This window comes from Heliangelus exortis, chromosome 15, assembly GCF_036169615.1.
Source record: "Heliangelus exortis chromosome 15, bHelExo1.hap1, whole genome shotgun sequence".
Lineage (NCBI taxonomy): Eukaryota > Metazoa > Chordata > Aves > Apodiformes > Trochilidae > Heliangelus > Heliangelus exortis.
The window spans coordinates 11,539,764-11,559,174 of record NC_092436.1 but is presented as its reverse complement, the minus strand read 5'-3'; the positions used below and the strand labels follow the sequence as shown (position 1 = coordinate 11,559,174).

Below are 19,411 nucleotides of genomic sequence, written 5' to 3'. Positions count from 1 at the left end.
AGAAAACAAACTTGATTTTCCTGGCATCCTAATTCTAGTCCATGTGTCATCTGTGTGTTCCTCACTGAGATCTTCCTGCTCATATTTGAAATTATTTTCCTTATTTTATGTACTTTCTTTAAGAAGACTAAAACGTTACTTAATTCTTTCCTGATTTTACACATCTGAAATGCAGAAGACATGCCTACCATCACAGGCCGCAGATAAAATGCCCACAAGGTAGATCCTACTAAGATGTGACCCACATAGCAACATTGTTTGCAAAGAGAAAAATTTTTATTTTTAATTACATAGGGTTTTTTACCTGTATATTCATGAAGCTACTTAACCTGATCATGTAATGCAAACTTCAAGATGCAAACCTATCAAGCAACTTAAGTGTGGATCTTTTCAATAAAAATATCAGTAAATAATACCAATCCTGACATCAGGTCTGGGAGAACAGCTGTATCTGAAGTGTTCAAATAGAAGAGGGAAGTAAAATAACAGGTAGCCCATACGATTTGTTGGCAGTATAGGGTACCCTTCACTTAAAGCAGGGCTTAAACCGCAGAGCTGCCAATTTCCCTGATAACTTCAGAGCCCGCAGCCTGAATCCACAGTGGTCTGGCAGACACTGTAAGGACTCATCAGTCTGATGTAAAAATGCTGTCACTTGTTGAGACCTATGGTAGAAAAAATCCAGTTAAAAGGAGTAAAGAGTTGACCATGGTTTAAAAAAAAAGAAAACAATAAACCACCTTGGATGCCTGAATTTTTTGCAGTTCTAATGCTTCTGCTTTCCAGAATGCCATGAAAAGATAATAAAAAGTCACAGAAAAATCAGACACTGAGTTTTTTGAGCAGTGTGAACTACCAGGCAGCAAAAAAAAAGAAAAAAAAAAGGATCTGTCTCAGCAAACACTCGGGGTCCACTGCAAACTTGGTGCTAAATCCCAAAATGATACAATGAAATTTTGCTAGACAAAGGAATTATGTAGAGTAAGTGGAAACTGAAACACTTAACTCATGCTGACCACAAGCTTTCTGTATTTTAGAGTAAAAGCAGCAAACTTAGGGCACTATCCATTCAATACTGGCAGCACTTCACATCCATTGTGCAATGCAGCTGGTGATAAATCAGATTTTTTCATATACTGAGAAAAAGAGGTGTGACAGCAGGGCAGAGTACTTGCCATTGAAGCAGTACAACTGGTAGCCAAATCTAGTTAATCATTACTTTCTTCCACGTCTTAGCTTCGTCTCGCTTTCTGAAATGTGAAAACAACCAGATATTCCTCCCCTTTTCAAGACATGATTCATATGAGACAACAGTATTCCCCTCCAGGTGAAAACCATAAAGATGAGATCTTGCCTTCTTTTGGCTTTTTATCTTGACAGAAAAGTGTGTGTACAATATATCTGTTATGGTCAAACAACCAAGGATTTCATTATAGTAATTTTAATTTGCTTAAAAGAAAAGCCGATGACTCGCAGTTACAGAGTATATTGGAATATCTTTGTAGTTTGCTTTTTTTTATTACAAATATTAGGAAAACTGTTCCTGTTTGGTCACTCACAAGTCTTAAAAGTGAGATTTAAAGCCTTCTTGTTAGTGGTATTATAATCTTTCTTGAAGTGATTATAGTAAGAAAACTGAGACGACAGAAGGGGGAAGAACAAGCAGATCAGTTGCTCTCATTTGGAGGCAAAAATTTAGGGTAAAAAGTAGATTTAAAATTCCATGGTAAAAAGTAGATTTAAAAATACAGGTTTATTAATTTTAAGAGAGTTTCTTATTGTGGAAGAACCTCCCTATTCTAATACATACTAACCAAAACTTGTTACCTGTGTGTTCAGCAAAATTAATGAATAATGAATACGACTACTACTAATAATGATGATGAATAATGAATATGAGTAATTTTCCGAGTACCTTTGCATTGTCACAATGAAGCTGACTTCAGAGTTCTGCATGTGGATTTATTCCAGACCAGTGAGAAATAAACTTGGGTTTGATTGCTGTGAGGTATGAAAATCAATTAGGGGAAGTCTGATCTTCCCAGTTAAATAAAATGAGGTTTCCATTGTTTTATTTGGATCAATCAAGTGGTGTTGCATAGAAAAGGTTAAAGAAGGAGTACACATGATTAGGTTTCTCAGATCCAAGCAGTGACTCTTGTATTGTGGAGGAACATTTCTTACCCTCAGAGCAGGCTGGATTCTGTTTTGAAGCACTTTCATTCAACTGCTGCAGACTATGGAGTCATCATAAAAATTATCACCCTCAATAAACACAGGGATGTTTGTTTGGACAAGCACTGACAGGGCTCAAACCCTTCCATCACTGGTGCCATGAACATCTGTCCCACTCAGCTGCTTTCTCGGGAGTCATCACTGTAACATAGATTCTGGATTTTTCAGTGTGAACATTCTCCTGATCCTGTGCATTCACTCATGCTCCAAGAGAAGTATTGCCTTTGAAAGCACTTGTTTTTCTCTTAAAAAAAAAAAAAAAATCAGACATCTGTCAAGAAGATAAGGCAGCCCAGGAGGACAAGGAAAGTAAAAATAGCAGTATCTGCCATCACATACAGTGAAGAAAAATAACTCTTAGAGAGCCCAAATTTAAAACTAGTTATCTTCCTTAGGGGGCTAAGACTTTGCATTTGACTCTCTATAAAACTATGTAACAGCAGAACCAGCACAGCATGACACAGGTTTCTCTTCCACTTGTCTTCCAGATGATGAATTACTGAAATGAAAGCAGAACTGGAGCAGTTTTCTACAGCCCAACACAATCTTCATCAACAGGGCATCAATTACAAGGAAAACCAAGTGTACTGACACATTCTGGAGTGGAGATGCCTAACCCTGAAATATGTAATGCAGAATCTAAGATTCCTAAAACTTGGCCAAAACCAGCTTTCTTGGAGAAATGTATCAGAAGAGACTAGGTCCCCAAATCTCTCAACACTTAAATATCAATGAAAGGTTTTTTCCCTAAAATAATCAAGCATTGCTAATGTGAAAATCCAAACAAAAAAATTTCCACTGCTCAAACCCTTCAGCTCTGACTTTTAACAGCAACTTGTGTATTGGAAAAAAAAAATCTTTTTTGTTTTGTTTTTCTTTCCTTAGCAGAAATACAGGAAAACAGGTCTGGTTGGGTTTTGTTTTGTTTTTTTCTTTTCTTTTTTGGGGGACAAAGGTAGGGAAGGAACTGGTTTTACTAGTAAGCCTTCTCTCCCATTTTTCTTGATGGACTCTGGGAACTGGGAGGGATTTAGGAGCTTTCACAAACACATTCTCAGCATCTTCCATGATGACTAAGTTAACTGAGCATCATGAAACCAGTAAGAGTAATCTGATAATAATTTCCTTCCATTGCTCAAACCTCAACCACTTGTTATTACAACCCTTGGCAAACACATTTCTTTACCAAAACAAAAGAAGTTTGTGTGGCAAAGTCAAAATCTCTGCCTATTTAATAAATACTACAGATGGCAAAAAACCCACAAAACTTTGTTGTGTTGAAGTCACCTTCCAGTTGAGGTTCCACTCTGTGTCACCAACAGGAAAGCAAAAATAAGAAGACCAATCCTAGTACTACTAAATGTAAAAAAATGCTTCTTACCAGATTCATCTGCATTCCTAAATGAAGGAGTAGCTGATTTTAAGAACAATTTTAGTGGTGATGTCTTAGAAAAGCTGATACTAAAAATCAGTATCAAGACTTCAGTTTTAGATGACTAAAGAGACAGATTACAAGAGACAGTCCACAATTATTTATGAAATGCCATTTATACAGATACCTGTGTGTCAACTAAAGCATTCAGGAAGATCATACAGAGCAGCTTTAAGGCTCTAACCAACTCTAACTAAATTTCTTGAAAAAACCCAGGTGTGTTATGGCTTTTGTTCCTTTTCACTAGAGCTACCAACTATGGAAACACGGACCACACACTTTAAAAACCTGAACCACTGCAGAAATACAATTAAATACTAGTGTTTCCTAAAGCCAAACAAAAAAATTATGCATATTAGCATTGAAGTAAATATTTGCTTTGAATAGTATCTACCTACTTTACTGATAAAACAATTACACACTTGCCCTTTATGCACCTGTTAAGAACAGGCGAGGACAATTCTGTCACCAGAATGATGCTGTTTCCATTACAGTCTGGTAGTGATGATAACAACTGAGTGAGAACACAGCTTGCCTTCCAAATCAGAGATCCACAGCACATGGCTGGCACTTTTCTTATTCAGATTGCATATTTGACATCAAAACCATTAGTAAGCAAACACCAACTGACCTAGGTATTAATTTTATTATTATTTTTAAAATATTTTAAGGTTTGCCTGTTATGTAGATGATGTCATCCAAACATATTGTATAGAATATGGCAGGAGATTCAGTGCAGTTTTACTACATATGGAAGCTAAGACTGTAGTGTTAGAAGGTCATACTTCCATTACACCAAGTGTGATTCCTGAACAACTAAAACAGGACACACGAGGCAGAAATCTGCTTATAATGAAGGATTTTACCAAGATTCTTTTTTTTCCAAAATCAGAACAGTTAATGAAAAAAAAAAATATGGAAAATAGAGCCATGGCTTAGTCATCTATTCTGCCCCATATCCAAACAGAAGATTAATTTAACCCACTCCTGACAGAGATCAGCTTAATGTGTTGTTTATAAAAAACCTGTCATTTCTAAAGTCATCCAACTCTCCAAACAACACCCATGGGTTTGCTATAACAATTAGAATATATATTCTAGTGCTTAATCTTTACTCCCTGTCTTATAATTTTAAATATTATTTCTTGTCCTGGGTGCTACTAAACAGAAGTCTTTTTCCCCTTTGCCTCTGCAGGTATTTGCAGACCTTGAGTATCCTCAGTACCAATAGCCCTTTCTTCCTTCTCTGGACTGAGGAATAAAATAATTGGCATAAAAACTGCATTACAGTTGTTTAAAATAACTGGTCAAACATACAGTCTAAATAAATCCCACAGACCCATTTGCCTTCACACACTGAACAAGCAAAGCCCACTCACAACACAGGATCCTGGTTTGTTCCCTGCACCAACATCATCCCCTTGGACCATGGGCAGGCAGGTAGAGAAGAACAAAGATTCTTCTCCACTTCTGTCTCTTCTCCTGTCCTCCAGGACATCTCCACTGGCACAAGAACAGGAAATAGGTTTTCAGCCCATACAGAAACCATCTGGAAAGGTTATGTAGGCACAGAAGACCATCTCCTACTCCCATTTGTTGCTCTACTGGATGTACAAGGTGGCTCAGATCTTAGGTATTAAAGGCTTTATTCATGACTCATATTCCATGCTGCTGCTCATCCTACTTCACTCCAAGAATATGAATTGCTTTTCTTGGGGAAAGAAAGATGGAGCCATGGATCTGAGTTCCCTTCAACAATTGGTACCTGGCACTGCCTGTGCTGCCCCAAGGAAAGTTCTCTCCAAATGCCCAGCCTGGCACTAATAAACTGCAGGAAAAAAGCAGGATAGCAAGCCAGTCCCCAAATCTCTGTCCCAGCAATCATGCCTGGGAACTGCTCTTTTGCCTTTTGTTAACATAAGGGCTTTCGTGTTACAGTTTAATTGAAGGGGAAAAAAAAATTAATCTAAATTACAGTCTGGATTGGTATGCACACACAAGTACCACAGAAGACAAACTGAAATGACTACATCACGGGAAACTGTAAGCTGCTGGTAGGATCTAACAATTAAAAAGAGAATCAAAGGTTCTTCTGATTAATGGAAGAGTCACTGCCTTTCAGTAAGAATTTTGTAAAACCCCACCTCCAGTAAACAGTGCTGACCAACAATGTCAATGCCAGAAAGAAAGTGTAAAGTAGATTCTAGATTAAGTTCTAACAGTTGACTGTTGGACAGTGACACAGATTTCACCAAGTCTCCAACAAGCTCTGTGCAATAGCAGAGGCACTAAAGTCTTCTCCTGTGCTTGCAGAGAAATTTATTATTCTCAACCAACCAACTCCTAGTTCTCCTTCCAGTATCACATCCATCTTCATACACCAAGTTCCTCTCTTCTCCTTCAAGTTCCCTATGACCTTTCTATTCATACCCTTAAAAAAGTAAACTTTAAACAAGAACGGGAAGACAAAGCACCTCAGCCTTTAACCACTATACACTCTGTACTGTAAGAATGCTTTCAAGTGTATTTTTAAATAAAATACATTTCTACCAGATGGCTTATGACACAAAATACCACTGTCTTAAGCCCTTTTAATAATAAACTCACTCTTCTTAATTCCAGTTCACAGTCTGTATCTACAAATTAAGAGTAGTTATACAATTGAAAGAGATTTACTGAAATAGCCTGATTGTCAGCCTCCTTTTTTCCATAATTCTTCAGCCAAGAAGGCAGCTCTATTTTTTCACTGCCCTCTGCAAAACACACATGAGAAATAATAATTCTGCTGAAGATTAGCTAATAAGATTTATTTTCCAAAATTCATATTCCTATTCTACTTTGACAATCTCTGCTAAAGCTTATAGAAAACATGAACAGAAATAAGTTTCAGGACTTTAAAAAGTTAACTAGAAACAAACCAAATACTAACAATGCAAAAAGCAACCTCTAACCCCTTCCTCACTTTCACTGATCTGCCATTTCTTAAACCCAATCACATTTAGAAACTTCTTTAAAAAAATAAAAGTATTTCACAACATGCTGAAAAATTAAATTTTGCACAGTTGACCTAAATTACCTCCGTTAAACATACCCCGCTAAAGATAAAATAACCATGTAATCAGAGATTATTCTCTCTTGTAAGTGTTGACATAAAATTAGAACTCTGATTAGAAAAAGAAACAAATATTTGTTCAATTTCCTGTAGAACTTCAATTCAGAGACATACAAGCATTTCACATTTGCTTCTAACATTACTGATGAAGTGATCACACCTTCAAACTCCTGCTAAAGGAAATCAGCTTTTAAGTTTTGCAATAACTACTCTCTCTCAAAACATTTTAACTGAAACTAAAGCCCTTCAAAGGAAGAATAGACTTGTACTAAACTCATCACCACCTGTCATGCTGTTACCCCCTGAAAGACCACACATATTAAAAAACTACACTGAGGGATTTCATTCATTCAAAACCACATCATTTGCCATTTATTATATTAAGCTGATAGAAAATCAACAGTCATTATTTCTCCTGATGTTTGCCTTCTCAAGAAACAGGCTGCTTCCAACAGTTGCACAGCTTAATTACACAGATGCACTACCCTGCTCCTGTCATCAGTTATTTGATAAAGTCATTTAGACTCCAAAATGGTCAATGAGTATCAAACTGCAAGAGCAGCAGTCCCCACTCCAAGGGCAGACATTGCTGGGAGCAGCCAGGCTCCAAGTGTGGCATTTTTTTTGCAGTTTATAGCAAAAGCAGCACAAAGCTTTGCCTAAGCCTGCAAAGCTGATCTCCATGCAGCACCCAGACTGCCCCAGCCAAGGTTACTCACTGCAACCACCTCACATTAAATCCAACATCTTCTCCTTTGTAAACTTCTATATAGTGTCAGCTACTTCAAAGTGAAAGGAAAATCATGGTGGAGTAGGAATGGGGTATTTTCAGCTTCAGGTAACACAGGGTTATAAAAGAGTCCATCTCTTTAGAGACCTGATGTCTGAAGTGATATTCCACATTCACTTTAAAACACTGAGTTCTTGAAAGATTTATCAGCTACAAATGAAGACTCTTTAAAACACCTTTCATAATCAGTCATTTTGAACATAAAACAATCTAAAGAAACAAAACCCCTCTCATACTTACTGCTTTCCCATCTTACCAGAGAACACCTGAGCAAACTTTGACTATGTATGTTCTAGGTTTTTCTAACTTTTTTATAGATTGAGAGAAGAGTACAAAGCTTCCATGTCTTTTAAAGAAAAATTAACGATGTAAATACTGATTTCACCACTACTTGGCTCAAAACAACTACCTCATAACCAGTTCACTTGAGCTTCTAAACCTCAAGGAACTAGTGTAGACACCTAATCACATTGTCTGGGTTCTTGGCTTAAAAAAACAGTCTGTTTTAATAACAAAGTACGGCTTATTTACTTAAATAGAGTAATTGTTTCTGTTTGCAGGAAAGAATACATAGAATTGAAACAGGATTATTGCTTTTTAAATTTTTTTTTTTTCATTTTTATAAAATTTATTGTGTGTTTATCATGTTCAAAAAGCATTGACCAGTGGTTTTTTGGTTTTGGTAACTGTTAGAATGCCAAGGTAAAGCTGGTATGTTTGGAAGCTTCACTAGCACCTAACAGAGATGACCATAAACTTGAGCAGAATTTGAACAGCCATGTATTTGACACTTTAGACTTGCAATAGTTCTGTGGACACAACAAAATAATTAAAAAAGGTAAAAAGAAACTAAATGCTTGGGAAAGACCAGACAATATCATAAACACATGAAATTTAAGATTAACTTAAAAAGGTTTTAAGGGTTTGATGATTAAATCCTTACTCCTATTTTCATGCCCGTTTAAAATCTAATTTCAGTATAAGCTTAAATTTTTTACATCTGTCATGACTGCCTAACATAGGCAAAAAAAAAGGATGAAAACTGCTTTGGGATGAACACTGAGATACTCTTCACAAGGCATTGCAAGGCTGAAACAACAGGAGTGGGTTGGAGAAGAGACAGTAATTCACATGGTCAGATAAGGACCAAAACCAGAAGGGAAAAAAAAAAAATTGTAAAGTAATTTGCATGAAAATGCCCAACACTGAGCAAAGGATATGCAAGAAAAGTTAACAGTGGAGAATGGGTCTGATAGATGGAGAAAACTGAAAACATTTTCCCACTGTGTAACTGACATTATCCACAGTCTTTATTCAAATATATGGAACAAAATCTAATTAAGGGAGAAATTTTATCAACTTTACAGAAAGCCCTCTACAGAGCTAGTTTTGAAACAAAAGGGACAGATAATCACTTAATCTCAAAATTAAGACTGAAGTATACCAACAGTACTTTACATCAACCAGTTATTTTTAAGAATGTGTAAAAAAGGACAATTTACTTTTTAAGAGGGTGTCCTCTAAATACGGCATACATATGAAGTACTCTAACATCCTGGATTTTTTCAAAGCTTTTTGAGAAACACACACAAATAATTCAGATTTAGTCGATTTTATTTACAGTTTGTTTTTTACATTTCAGAGCATTACACAATTACATATTCTCATTTTCTGACCTGCAAACAGATACCTTAAACGGAAATATTAAAAAAAATGAAGTTAGATACATCCAAAATGCAACAATTACACATCTGACAATTCACAAAGTGTAATTTACTAGGACGTATCCTAAGAATTTAGGAACAACCAGTCAGGAGAAAATCTGACCAATTTCAGCAATCAATTATTTACACATTCAAAACAAAGCCTCTCTTAATCTAAACCTCCAGGCAAATGGCCTGAAAGATTTCTTCAGGAAGAAAGACCAGAAGTTATGATTCACACCTATGCAGCATTAACAGCCCTTGATCCCAAACACTGAGCAACTGCTCAGCTTTGTCTTAGAGCTACAGGCAACCCTCTCAGCTTCTCAAACCCTGAAGTGTTATATTTGTGCCCCCATGTGCATAGAAAGGCTGAGTGTTTAAGTGGTCACTATGATAAAACCCCATTTAATCTGGCCTTTTAAGTTACATGAACTCTTCTTCCTTAAAAATTTCACAGGTCTTCCAATGCCATTTAAACTGGCCCAGGTGGTTCGTGACAAGCCAGCCCAAGATGTTTAAGCATGCTTTGAACCAATTTGCACTGGCCAGGCTAAAAACATTAGAGACTGTTTAAAATAATCTTCAAAGACCATTTAGACAAGGCTTACATTTCTACACTTATTTCCCTGATGGGCCACCTAAAAAAAAAAAAAAAGTCACAGCTACTACTTTAATTCCTTGTGATAACCCTTTGCCACACAGCAACTACTTACATACTGGGTAGAAACTACTAAAAAATTCCCTGCAAATAAGCTGCCTTTCAGCTGAGGCTATGGCTCCTATGCATTGGGTGTTTGAGGAGTTTTTTTTCTTTAAAAAAAAATTTTCACTTGAAAAATACTGAAGTTCTCACTTTAGGCTAATTTTGATTGTGTGTTCAAATTTAACTTTCAAGATACCCCTACAAATGGAACAACTCGAGTATAAAAAAGAGCAGTCAACCGAGTGCAACTTCTGACTTGGCAAATCCTTTGTGGCAGTTCTCTCCCTAGGCTAGGAATTTTGGGGAGCCTTTCCAGCTTTCTTGCCTACCTTACTCTCCACGTTCACGTTTCAAACTGCGTCAGCAGGGCCCGAACTTCGGGGGTCAGCTGCTTAGCAGCCTTTGCTGCCTCTGTGACGGCCTTGCGATAAAGCCCCTTTCTCTTCTTATTAAAGCGCAACTGGAAGCTTTCTAAAAAGGGGGAGAGTTGTGCAAGAGCAAGAAAAGAAGTTGTCGTGGAGCCAAACCAGGAGATGCGAGCCTCCTGGCGAACTAAAAGGCCATTATCTTTCCGGCTCACAGTTATGGTAAGGATACGGGCTGGCCACCAAGGGAAGCCATAAATCTTGGCCCAAACAATGTCCCCTACACATATGGTCCTGCCATCTGGTGTGACACATTTAGAGACGTTTTTGGAAAACACTTCCGTTTTCAAGGAATTACTGAGCTTTTTCTCTTCCTTTGAAGAGGAGGAGGAGGAGGAGGAAGAGGAGGAGGAAGGTGCATGCATGCTGCCTGGAGGAAAATCAAAGCTTTCGGTAGAGCTACACTCGGAGTTGGTAGATTTCAAATCATCTGTGCTATCACTACTACAAACTGATGCACTGGAAGAGTCAGATTTCTTTTGATTAAGGGCCATGTAAACCGTTATATTGCTTTTGCTGCCTCTCTTGCCCAGTGTCTGGTGTTCATCCTGCTCAACAGTTACATGCACTTCACTTGTGTCCTGAACCTCACTGCTGGCCTCTTCAGGGCCTTTTGAGGGGCTCTGATTTTCTGAAGGGGCCTCACCTGCTGAGCGGGTGGAGGAGCAGCGAGACTGGGGCTTAGTTGCCATCTTGCCACTCCGTATTTTCTCAAGTCCTGTCTTGAGGGAAGAGTCATTTTCTTCATTCCGGTACCTTTGTGGCTTTAAACGCAATCGGGGTGGGAGGGAACCTGAGCTGGTGTTCTGAAGACGCCGTGTGAAGTGGACCTTTGAATGTGCATTTTTGGAAGAGGAGGTTGCACTCTGCTTCTTTTGTGCCTTTTCTTTGGCCATTTTCAAGACTTCCCGAGCTTTTGCATGATCCATGTTTTTGCTCTGGAGAACTTTTTTTGTATTTAACTGCGCTTTCGAAGTATTTGCTTGTGCAGAAACTTTAACAACTCTGCTTCTGCTGTGGGCAATATTAGAAACCTTGACCACAGCATTCCTTTTCTGGCTTTCGTTTTGGCTTTTTCCATCCACTTTATGGTCAGTCTTAAGTTTTTTATTCACAGTAGTCACACTCTCATTTCTTCGTTTTTTATTCTCCTCGTATTTTGAAGAGTCACTTGCATTGCCACCTTTTTTTATTTCTTTTTTTTCTGCAACAACACTGTTTTTGCACTTATCACACAACACCTGTCGGGGTCGTAGTTTGATAGCATTCATGATAGAAGTGGGTTCCTCCCTGTACATTTTACGTTTGGGCCGCTTAATTTTCCGGGGTGGAGGCTGAGGTATTGACTGGTTATATGTGTCCCTGATAAACAAAGGAGGAGGATATGGTGCTCCCTCATGGAAGAGAGGAGGTGGTTTAGAAGTCCATAGGCTTTTAGCTATGCTGGGTTCTGATGGCTGCGTGAGAGAAGAGTCATCAGGGACTGCAGCATTAGATTCACACTTCACCTGTGCCTCATCTTGGAATGGTTTACTTTGGAGCTGCATGGTTTCGGGTTTATCCTTGTACTCCCTTTTAGGAAATATGGTCACAGGGATTCCGTGGGGTCCAAACCTTAGAGAGAAAAAAAGATAATAAAATTAAAGGTTTTGAGGGGATCTGATGCTGCATTTACTAAAATTAATTTGAAAAATCCATGCATGCTACATAACCACTATTGGAAAGCCATGGGATCTGGGAAAATTCAGGATTCATATCTACCCTTTACCCCTTTGGAAAAAGCAGTGCACCAAAACCAAGTCCATAGACTTGAAATATACAGCTTCACTTACTATCATTTTCTCTTACATCAACAAGATGCCCTGAAAGTGTGACAAAAAAAAAATAATTCTCTAGACACAGGAGTACATGGATTAACTTGATACTTTTAGGAAGTGTCTATGAACACAAAAGGGACACACTCATCCCATCAACTAACTCCAAATCTACCCAACATTAATTTTTGTTTTCAGTCAACTTATGTGAAGAAGGCACCTTCAGTAACTTTTAACAAATTCTTCCACTTTTAGCATAGCACAAAGGGCCAAACATTGTTTGGATTTAATCAAGGCAAATATGAACCACATAAATGCTTGCATTGAACAGAGTGCCATCATTCTTCACCCACAAAAGATTAGCACTTGAGCTGATACATTACAGCACAAAGCTTGCAGCCCTACTAGTTTGAGTTTCTTCCAGCAAAACCACTCTTATTTCAACACAGCACAAACCATTTCTCCCTGTTCTGGGAGCAAACAATATTTTAAACCTTTGCCTACTTTTCTCCAGACAGCTCTAGATCTCTGCTGCCCAGTTTGATACACACAGGATGTCTCACCTCCTTCAACTGCTGAGAAAAGAGAATGAAAAATTCCAGTCTGACTCAGGCATTAGCTCAACTTTCCTACAGTAACAGAAGTAACACCTTGCCTAACAGGCAAACAATACTTTCTGCAGAGCCTTGTGCTAAGGGAAACATTTTATCAGTCTGCAAAGCATTATGCTTGCCTTCTCTTGAGAAAAGATCCCATGATAAGCACATTCCTTTTACAACAATGTACCTTTCCATCCCCAGAACACGGCAGAAGGGATCACAAAAGCTTGTTTTAACCTTCCTTCTGTTCCACTCCACAATCTATCAGCTGAGGTCCCAGTCCTACAGAGCTGCCACCAGGCTGTTTGCTGCTCCTGAGCTTTGCCCAACTCCAGCTCCCATTCAGGCACCAGCACTTGGCTTGGATTAAATGGTATTTTAATAGTTTGACCTTAATGCAGAAACAACATGATACTCCACATCATCCATTCTGAGTAGCTAAAAAAAGACCATTATGCTTATCCCGCCCCATATCCCATCTGACAAAAAAATGAAGTTATTACTCAAAATTTGTCCTCAGGTTAATGCTGGCTCATATTCCACTAGAGCTGCTCAACTGCAACATCCCCTTAACTGATTGAACTGCAGTTTATTTACAATCTACGGCTGTATCTCAACAAGATAAATGCTGAATACCAGTCTAATGTTCCATTCACACTCCTACAACAAGCCCACAGTTTATACAAGTGCATACATGTTGGCTTTGTTTCTTCAAAACTGGTTTTGAAAAACACCATGATGTGCTAGAAGGCTCTTTACACTGTCACCAACAGAAGATAGCAATTGTTTGCCCTTTTGCTTATCTGTTAAGCCTCTTTTTGCATTTAAAAATTGCAACTGAAGCAAACAACCCATCCAAGATTAAATTATCCATCCAGTTTGCACTTCATTACAAAAGGAGAATGGAAACAGCAGGTGGCCTAAGCAAAGGGAACAGAATTATTCTGTCACCATGAAAAAAAAAAAAAAAGGAAGTTGAACACGATATAATTTGCAGTTTCATATGAACATGGGCACTGTTGCTATCCTACACCTGGGTACTGTTACATTCATACTTGCAAGGTCTTGGAGACAGAGGCAGGAACCCAGCTGGGCAACTGGAGCAGTTCAGTCCTTATCCATGGGCTGATGAATGCTCTTTACCACAAAATATCCTACACCATTTGACTAAAAGTTCATTTTTGAGGTTTGGGTCCACTCCAGTTGAACTTCACTTGTTCCTACAGAAATAAGCAGTCTAACTAAATACAGTCTACTGCACTAGTGAAGGCTGCAGTGAGCTATAAAAAATCAGCAGCCAATAAAGGCTTTTTTCCAGCCTACCATCTGGCTTATAAAGCACAAGGGACTCACTCATAACCAAGCTTTAAGTTCCCCAAGTCCCAGAAGTCCACCAAATGTAAATAAGTTGCTTTTCCATGAATACTTTTCCTCCCACTAAGGATTATGAGCAAGTTACAAAATCCTAAGTAGGGCTTTAAAAGAAACTATCAGCTGATAATTAAATTAGCATTATTTTTCTAGCATTTCCAAAAAGACCTTCAGCTTTTTTAAAAGTAATATGATCCAGATGCCACCTTTCACCACCTGATAAAGATTATAGATTTGGGAAAAAAGTTGTGAACAACTCCTAGACACAGCAAGATCTCTGCTGTGCACATTTCAATCTCAGACAAACACACCACAAAACAGAGCTAGAGAGGAGCATGATATCAAGCAGGTAAAACCCATGCAGAACAACATCACTTACAACTCTCTTCACTGTCTCAGGAACTGCATTTCCTTGACCCTCACAAGACATTTCCATGTACATGCCTTTCTTATGCTGACTCTGCATTAGGAAATTAAACATTATTAGCAGTGACCAGGGCAGAAGTGGATAAAGAGGACTGCAAGAAGGTTCTCCAGAAGGATTCCATTCAAGTAATTAATCTCTCTTTTCCTTTTTGTTCTACCGTCTCACAAGCAAGAGCAGCACAATTAGAATTCCAAATGCATAAAAAAGCCTAACAGAAATCTCAGCATATGACTGATACCAGGAAAACAGAGATTAATATTCACACCTTAGATTTTGCTTTCCTTCAAGCACCTGTGTAGTACACAGGCCAAAAAGCTGAAGAAGAGAACAAAGTGGAATTTTTATCTAAAATGCACACCTGCTTTAGTAAGACATAAACCCAATCCAAGCTAAACCTCTGAAGCTGGAATCTGTCTCACAAAAAGTACTGCTTTAACAAGGGAAATATAATTTGCTGCCTCCATCTACCTAAAAATGAATGAATTAGAGAACATTCATGGATATAATCTAGTACCAGTTATTTAAGAGCAAATAAAGACATTATTCCTGTAGATCATGTGTCAATACATGAAGACATAACTAGTCAAGACATGGTCCACCTGAAGTACCAGATCAATTTGTTAGGCCCAGAGACTCAATATTCCTTCCAACTGCTGACTGTCTGATGTCTTCTCTTTGGCCTCATCCACAGCAGGCTGCACCTACAATCAGTTTTTAGAAGATCTTTGTTTCCTCCTTGGCAAATAAAATTCTCCAGTTATGCAACTTGGAAGAATGACACACAAATTAAGAAGAGAGAGCAGTGGCAAAGAGACTCAGGAATGAAACAGTGAATGACACAGGAGAGACTGAAGACAACAAGATGAGAGTGAGACAGAGCACAGAATTATATATTTTTCTTAAGAGAAGAAGCAGAAAGAAGTGATCTTAAACCTGGTCAAGACAAGGCATGACACAGCACCTAATTATTTCAACAGTGAACACAAGGATTCGTTACATATACTGGAATTTCTAGCCCTATTTTCATACATGCAGTTGGTGGACCTGGAAGTGCTTCTCATACAATTGTAGTAATACCAATTACATGTTTGAAATAGCTAGGAGTGCCATGTGTATGTAGATCAGACATAAAAGATGCAAAAAGTAGTATGTGGGTCATCTACTACTGAGATGAAGATGAACTAAAAGGTTACTGTATTTTTAAAAGGTTAAAAAACCCAAAAAAACCCAAGTAACTAACTAAAGTTGAATCATGATATTTATTGATCCACATGTCCATCAACAAGTGGGCAGCAGAAGATCACTTCTTAAAAGAAGCCATTTCAGTTGTGCTACATTAGTGACACTACCTACATGTTTAGTTTGTCACATATTTAAGTATTGCATGGAAATGTTCTGTCTTTAACAACAAACTACTTTTTTTTTTAGTTTTTTGTCCCCAAGTACTGCTGTCCTTACTATATTACTTTCCTCCAGAAAATTCTATTCTTGCAAGAACAACCTCCAAATACTGCTTGCTTAATAAAAAAAAAAAAAATAAAAAAAAAATTGTGCCCAAGTTCCAGCTGTTTACTGTACCACTCACTCTTTCATAACTTAGTTCTACCACTTAAAGGATTAGAAGGATTTGTTGATGAGGGATTGAAAATTGAACTCTCAGGATTACCAAAGAAATAGGTATTTCAAACTAATTTAAGATGGTTCTGGAAAGCAGTGTATTGCTGCTTCATACCTAATCAAAACTAGAGCCAGTTTTCCATGCTGTCACCTGCCTCTCCTGTAAAGATGTCCTGGCTCTTTTTACCTTTGAAAAGGCATCTCTAAAAGAGAAGGAAGTTGAGACCCATCATAAGAAACCTTTCTCCAAGAGGTTTTACAAGTAACCAGAGCAACCAGTAGGATCTAATCATATTTCTGCTCTACATATCACTTCAATATATGTATGCATTAAAGACAAATAGCTACAGGAGTATCAGAAACTGTATTTACATAAGAGACTAATGGGGCACAGACAAAATCAATCCTGGCAGTTCAGTAATCTTACACTGAGAGGAGCTTTCAATTGACTGGGGCATGCAGAGACAGAAATATGACAAAAACAGTCAGGTTTTAATTTCCATGGTTTCTCAGTTGCAAGTTAATGAAAAGGCAGCCATGGAATTTTTTGTAATTATGTAAAAGCTAGTTTGGTTATCAAACTTAGCAGCCTGCCACTTAAAAGTCATACAGATTTGCACTGCAGATATGTAAACTTAAGTACATCAAGCAAAGTAAGAACACGTTTTTTTCAAATTCTATAGCAGAATTATTGCAATGAATACATATTACTGTTCAATTTGAATGCAAAACAGCACAGTTAAGAGTATTTAAAAACAAACAAACAAACATGAGATAAGGAAAAAATCCCATTTAAATCCATGACTGTATGTACATAAACACCTAAAAAATGTGTCCTGGAGCAAAGTGGTTTATATTACTGTGTAAAGCCCTAAGGTCTCATTGCTAGCTTCCCCTGTCTACCTTCTACTTCTCTATTAAAAGAAACAAAAATGAAAAAGCCAAGAGACAAAGAAGAGAACCCACTGAACCTGTCCAGACATATTTCCCATTTGTCTGCAAACACACTGAAACAAAGCACAGGAACTTCCAGTGTTCTGGTGTTAATTCAAGCGTGTTGTTAGACTATGATCAAAACTCATTTTCACCACTAAGTCAGACTACAGGAATCACCAATTACCTTTTTATGCACTGCTCTGGTACTCAGTATCATCCTTGGTGTTTTGCAAAAGCCAAGACAAGCAACAGCTGAACTATTTTTTATTACATGGATACAAGTTCAAAGACTCCGAATGCTGGGAGTATAATAATATACAGAAATAATGTTCACCTAGGTATATATAATTCATGCATGTACCTAAACTGCAGGTTTATATTAAAACATAGCAATTAGATCATAGCTATTTGAACACAAAGTACTTCAGAACTCCCCCAAACTACAGGTATTCAAAACAGATTATGGAATAGCCTCTACAGTCATATGATTTAATTGATAAAAAGTAAATATACAATATAAAGTAAAGCACAGTATGGAACACATTGTTTTAAACAGCCAGCACCTTACTGGGAAAAGCATTCACAGAAGCCAAACCATCAACTTAATTACTTACTCACCTCCTCAGCAATGTTACACTAGGCTAAACAGATTAGAAAATTCGTATTTCATTTAGAGCTCTAAAAACATGGCACAGGACTGCAGTGGAAGTGACTCTTTGGAAATAACACAAGAAGAATAGCTGTTGCCTCACAAACTCAACACCAAGAAAAAAATTGGTTAAAAGATATTACAGTTTAAATTAAGCTACAAGCAAACCAGTAGGAAGTTTACATGCTCAAAGTTTACATGCTTTTACTAATCAATGTTAAACCTAGTGGTTGAAATCCACTAGGACTGCCTGAAATCCAAGCTCTTGCTTCTGATACACTCTCAAAGAAGAGGAAAGACAAAAGCCCAGTAGATGTAGAATTGAGTTTGAAAGAGTATCCCAAAAAAGCTGGTTGGAAATATCCAAGGCTGTAGCTGCTCTTTGTCATTCCTAACTACTGTCACCTGGGTTCCCTACTGCAATCACAGCACAGGTGGAACCAACTCATGGATTCTAAACAATATACAAATTTATCAAAGGCTGTATTAGCTTACAGGACATCTCCCCATGAGGTTAGAAACCCTTCGGAAGATGGCAACTCCCAGGAAAATTAATCACAGAAGCCCACATAGTCAGGATGCTGACATAGACTTTGAAGAATAATCTACTGTAGAGACAGAAGAATCTCTTGAGGTTATAAGCAGAAGGATGCTTCACCTCGCTAGAAAGGTTTTACAAGTGAATCCACAGAATTTTCTACAGTTTTCTGTAAAGTTCTACAGTGCTATCAAGGGCATAAAAGGAACCTTTAAAAGATAAAATGCTCCAAGTGTAGAATTTCTGATACCATAATTTTACTGGCATGCTTATAAAGCTGAAGGTCTGTTTAAATTGAAATTATCTTTTAATTTTTAAGTATGTTTTGCATTACTAGTTTCAAGTGTCAGCTGCATTTTAAGTAGATGCTTTGCTGATACATTTAGCAGTGTTAAACAATTGCAAAACTTTATGATTAACATAAAATACATCAAATATACCCTACAATACCTACAAATATACCCTACATGCCAGTCAGATTTAAGACACATGGAAGAGAATGATACTATTTATTAATGGTTGAATTTTAAGTCCATTTAGGGTCAAGATAGACAAAATTTAGTCCCATAACAGTGTAAAAAAAAAAAAAAAAATTTAAAGCAGGATGGAAATTTTACCTCCACTCTCCCTCTCTCTCTCTCAACACTTCAAGACAAGTCTACTCTTACAAAGCAACAGCAACCCATGCTGTTGCAAGAAAGCATTCCATAAGAATAAAAAGACAGCTTAACCATCATCTATTTCATCACAATCCAACAAAGAACAGCAGTGGACTACAGCTATTTTAGGAAAGTTTAAGGCACAATGCACAGAGAAATTTACCAGCAAGATAAGGGTTTAATGGTTTGATAAAGGTGAAAGTCACACTCTGTCCTGGCTCAAAATCAGAAGCAGATTGGCCTTTTCAGTAGAAGCAGCAGCTTTAACATGCTTTATACCTATACTAGTAAAATCCTAAAAGCTAGTCCAGTTTTGTTACCCATTTTCACTTTCCAGGTGAAAAACCTTAAGATCAGTAAGCCTTTCAAAAAGTATTTGATAACTGATCACAAATACC

At 37.6% G+C, this 19,411-nt stretch overlaps 1 protein-coding gene across 6 annotated transcripts in view; it reads right to left on the bottom strand.

Moving 5' to 3' along the window:
• PWWP2A (PWWP domain containing 2A) overlaps positions 1 to 19,411 on the bottom strand; it is a 36,611-nt gene that overhangs the window by 11,060 nt on the left and 6,140 nt on the right. For 3 of the 6 annotated variants that reach the window (XM_071758548.1, XM_071758549.1, XM_071758551.1), the window contains exon 2: positions 11,050 to 12,017. In XM_071758548.1, coding sequence (XP_071614649.1) covers positions 11,050 to 12,017 — 968 coding nt within the window. Of the gene's footprint in view, positions 1 to 9,165; positions 9,914 to 10,307; positions 12,018 to 19,411 lie in introns of those variants that run through there. The other 3 variants (XM_071758547.1, XM_071758546.1, XM_071758550.1) reach the window with 2 other exon arrangements.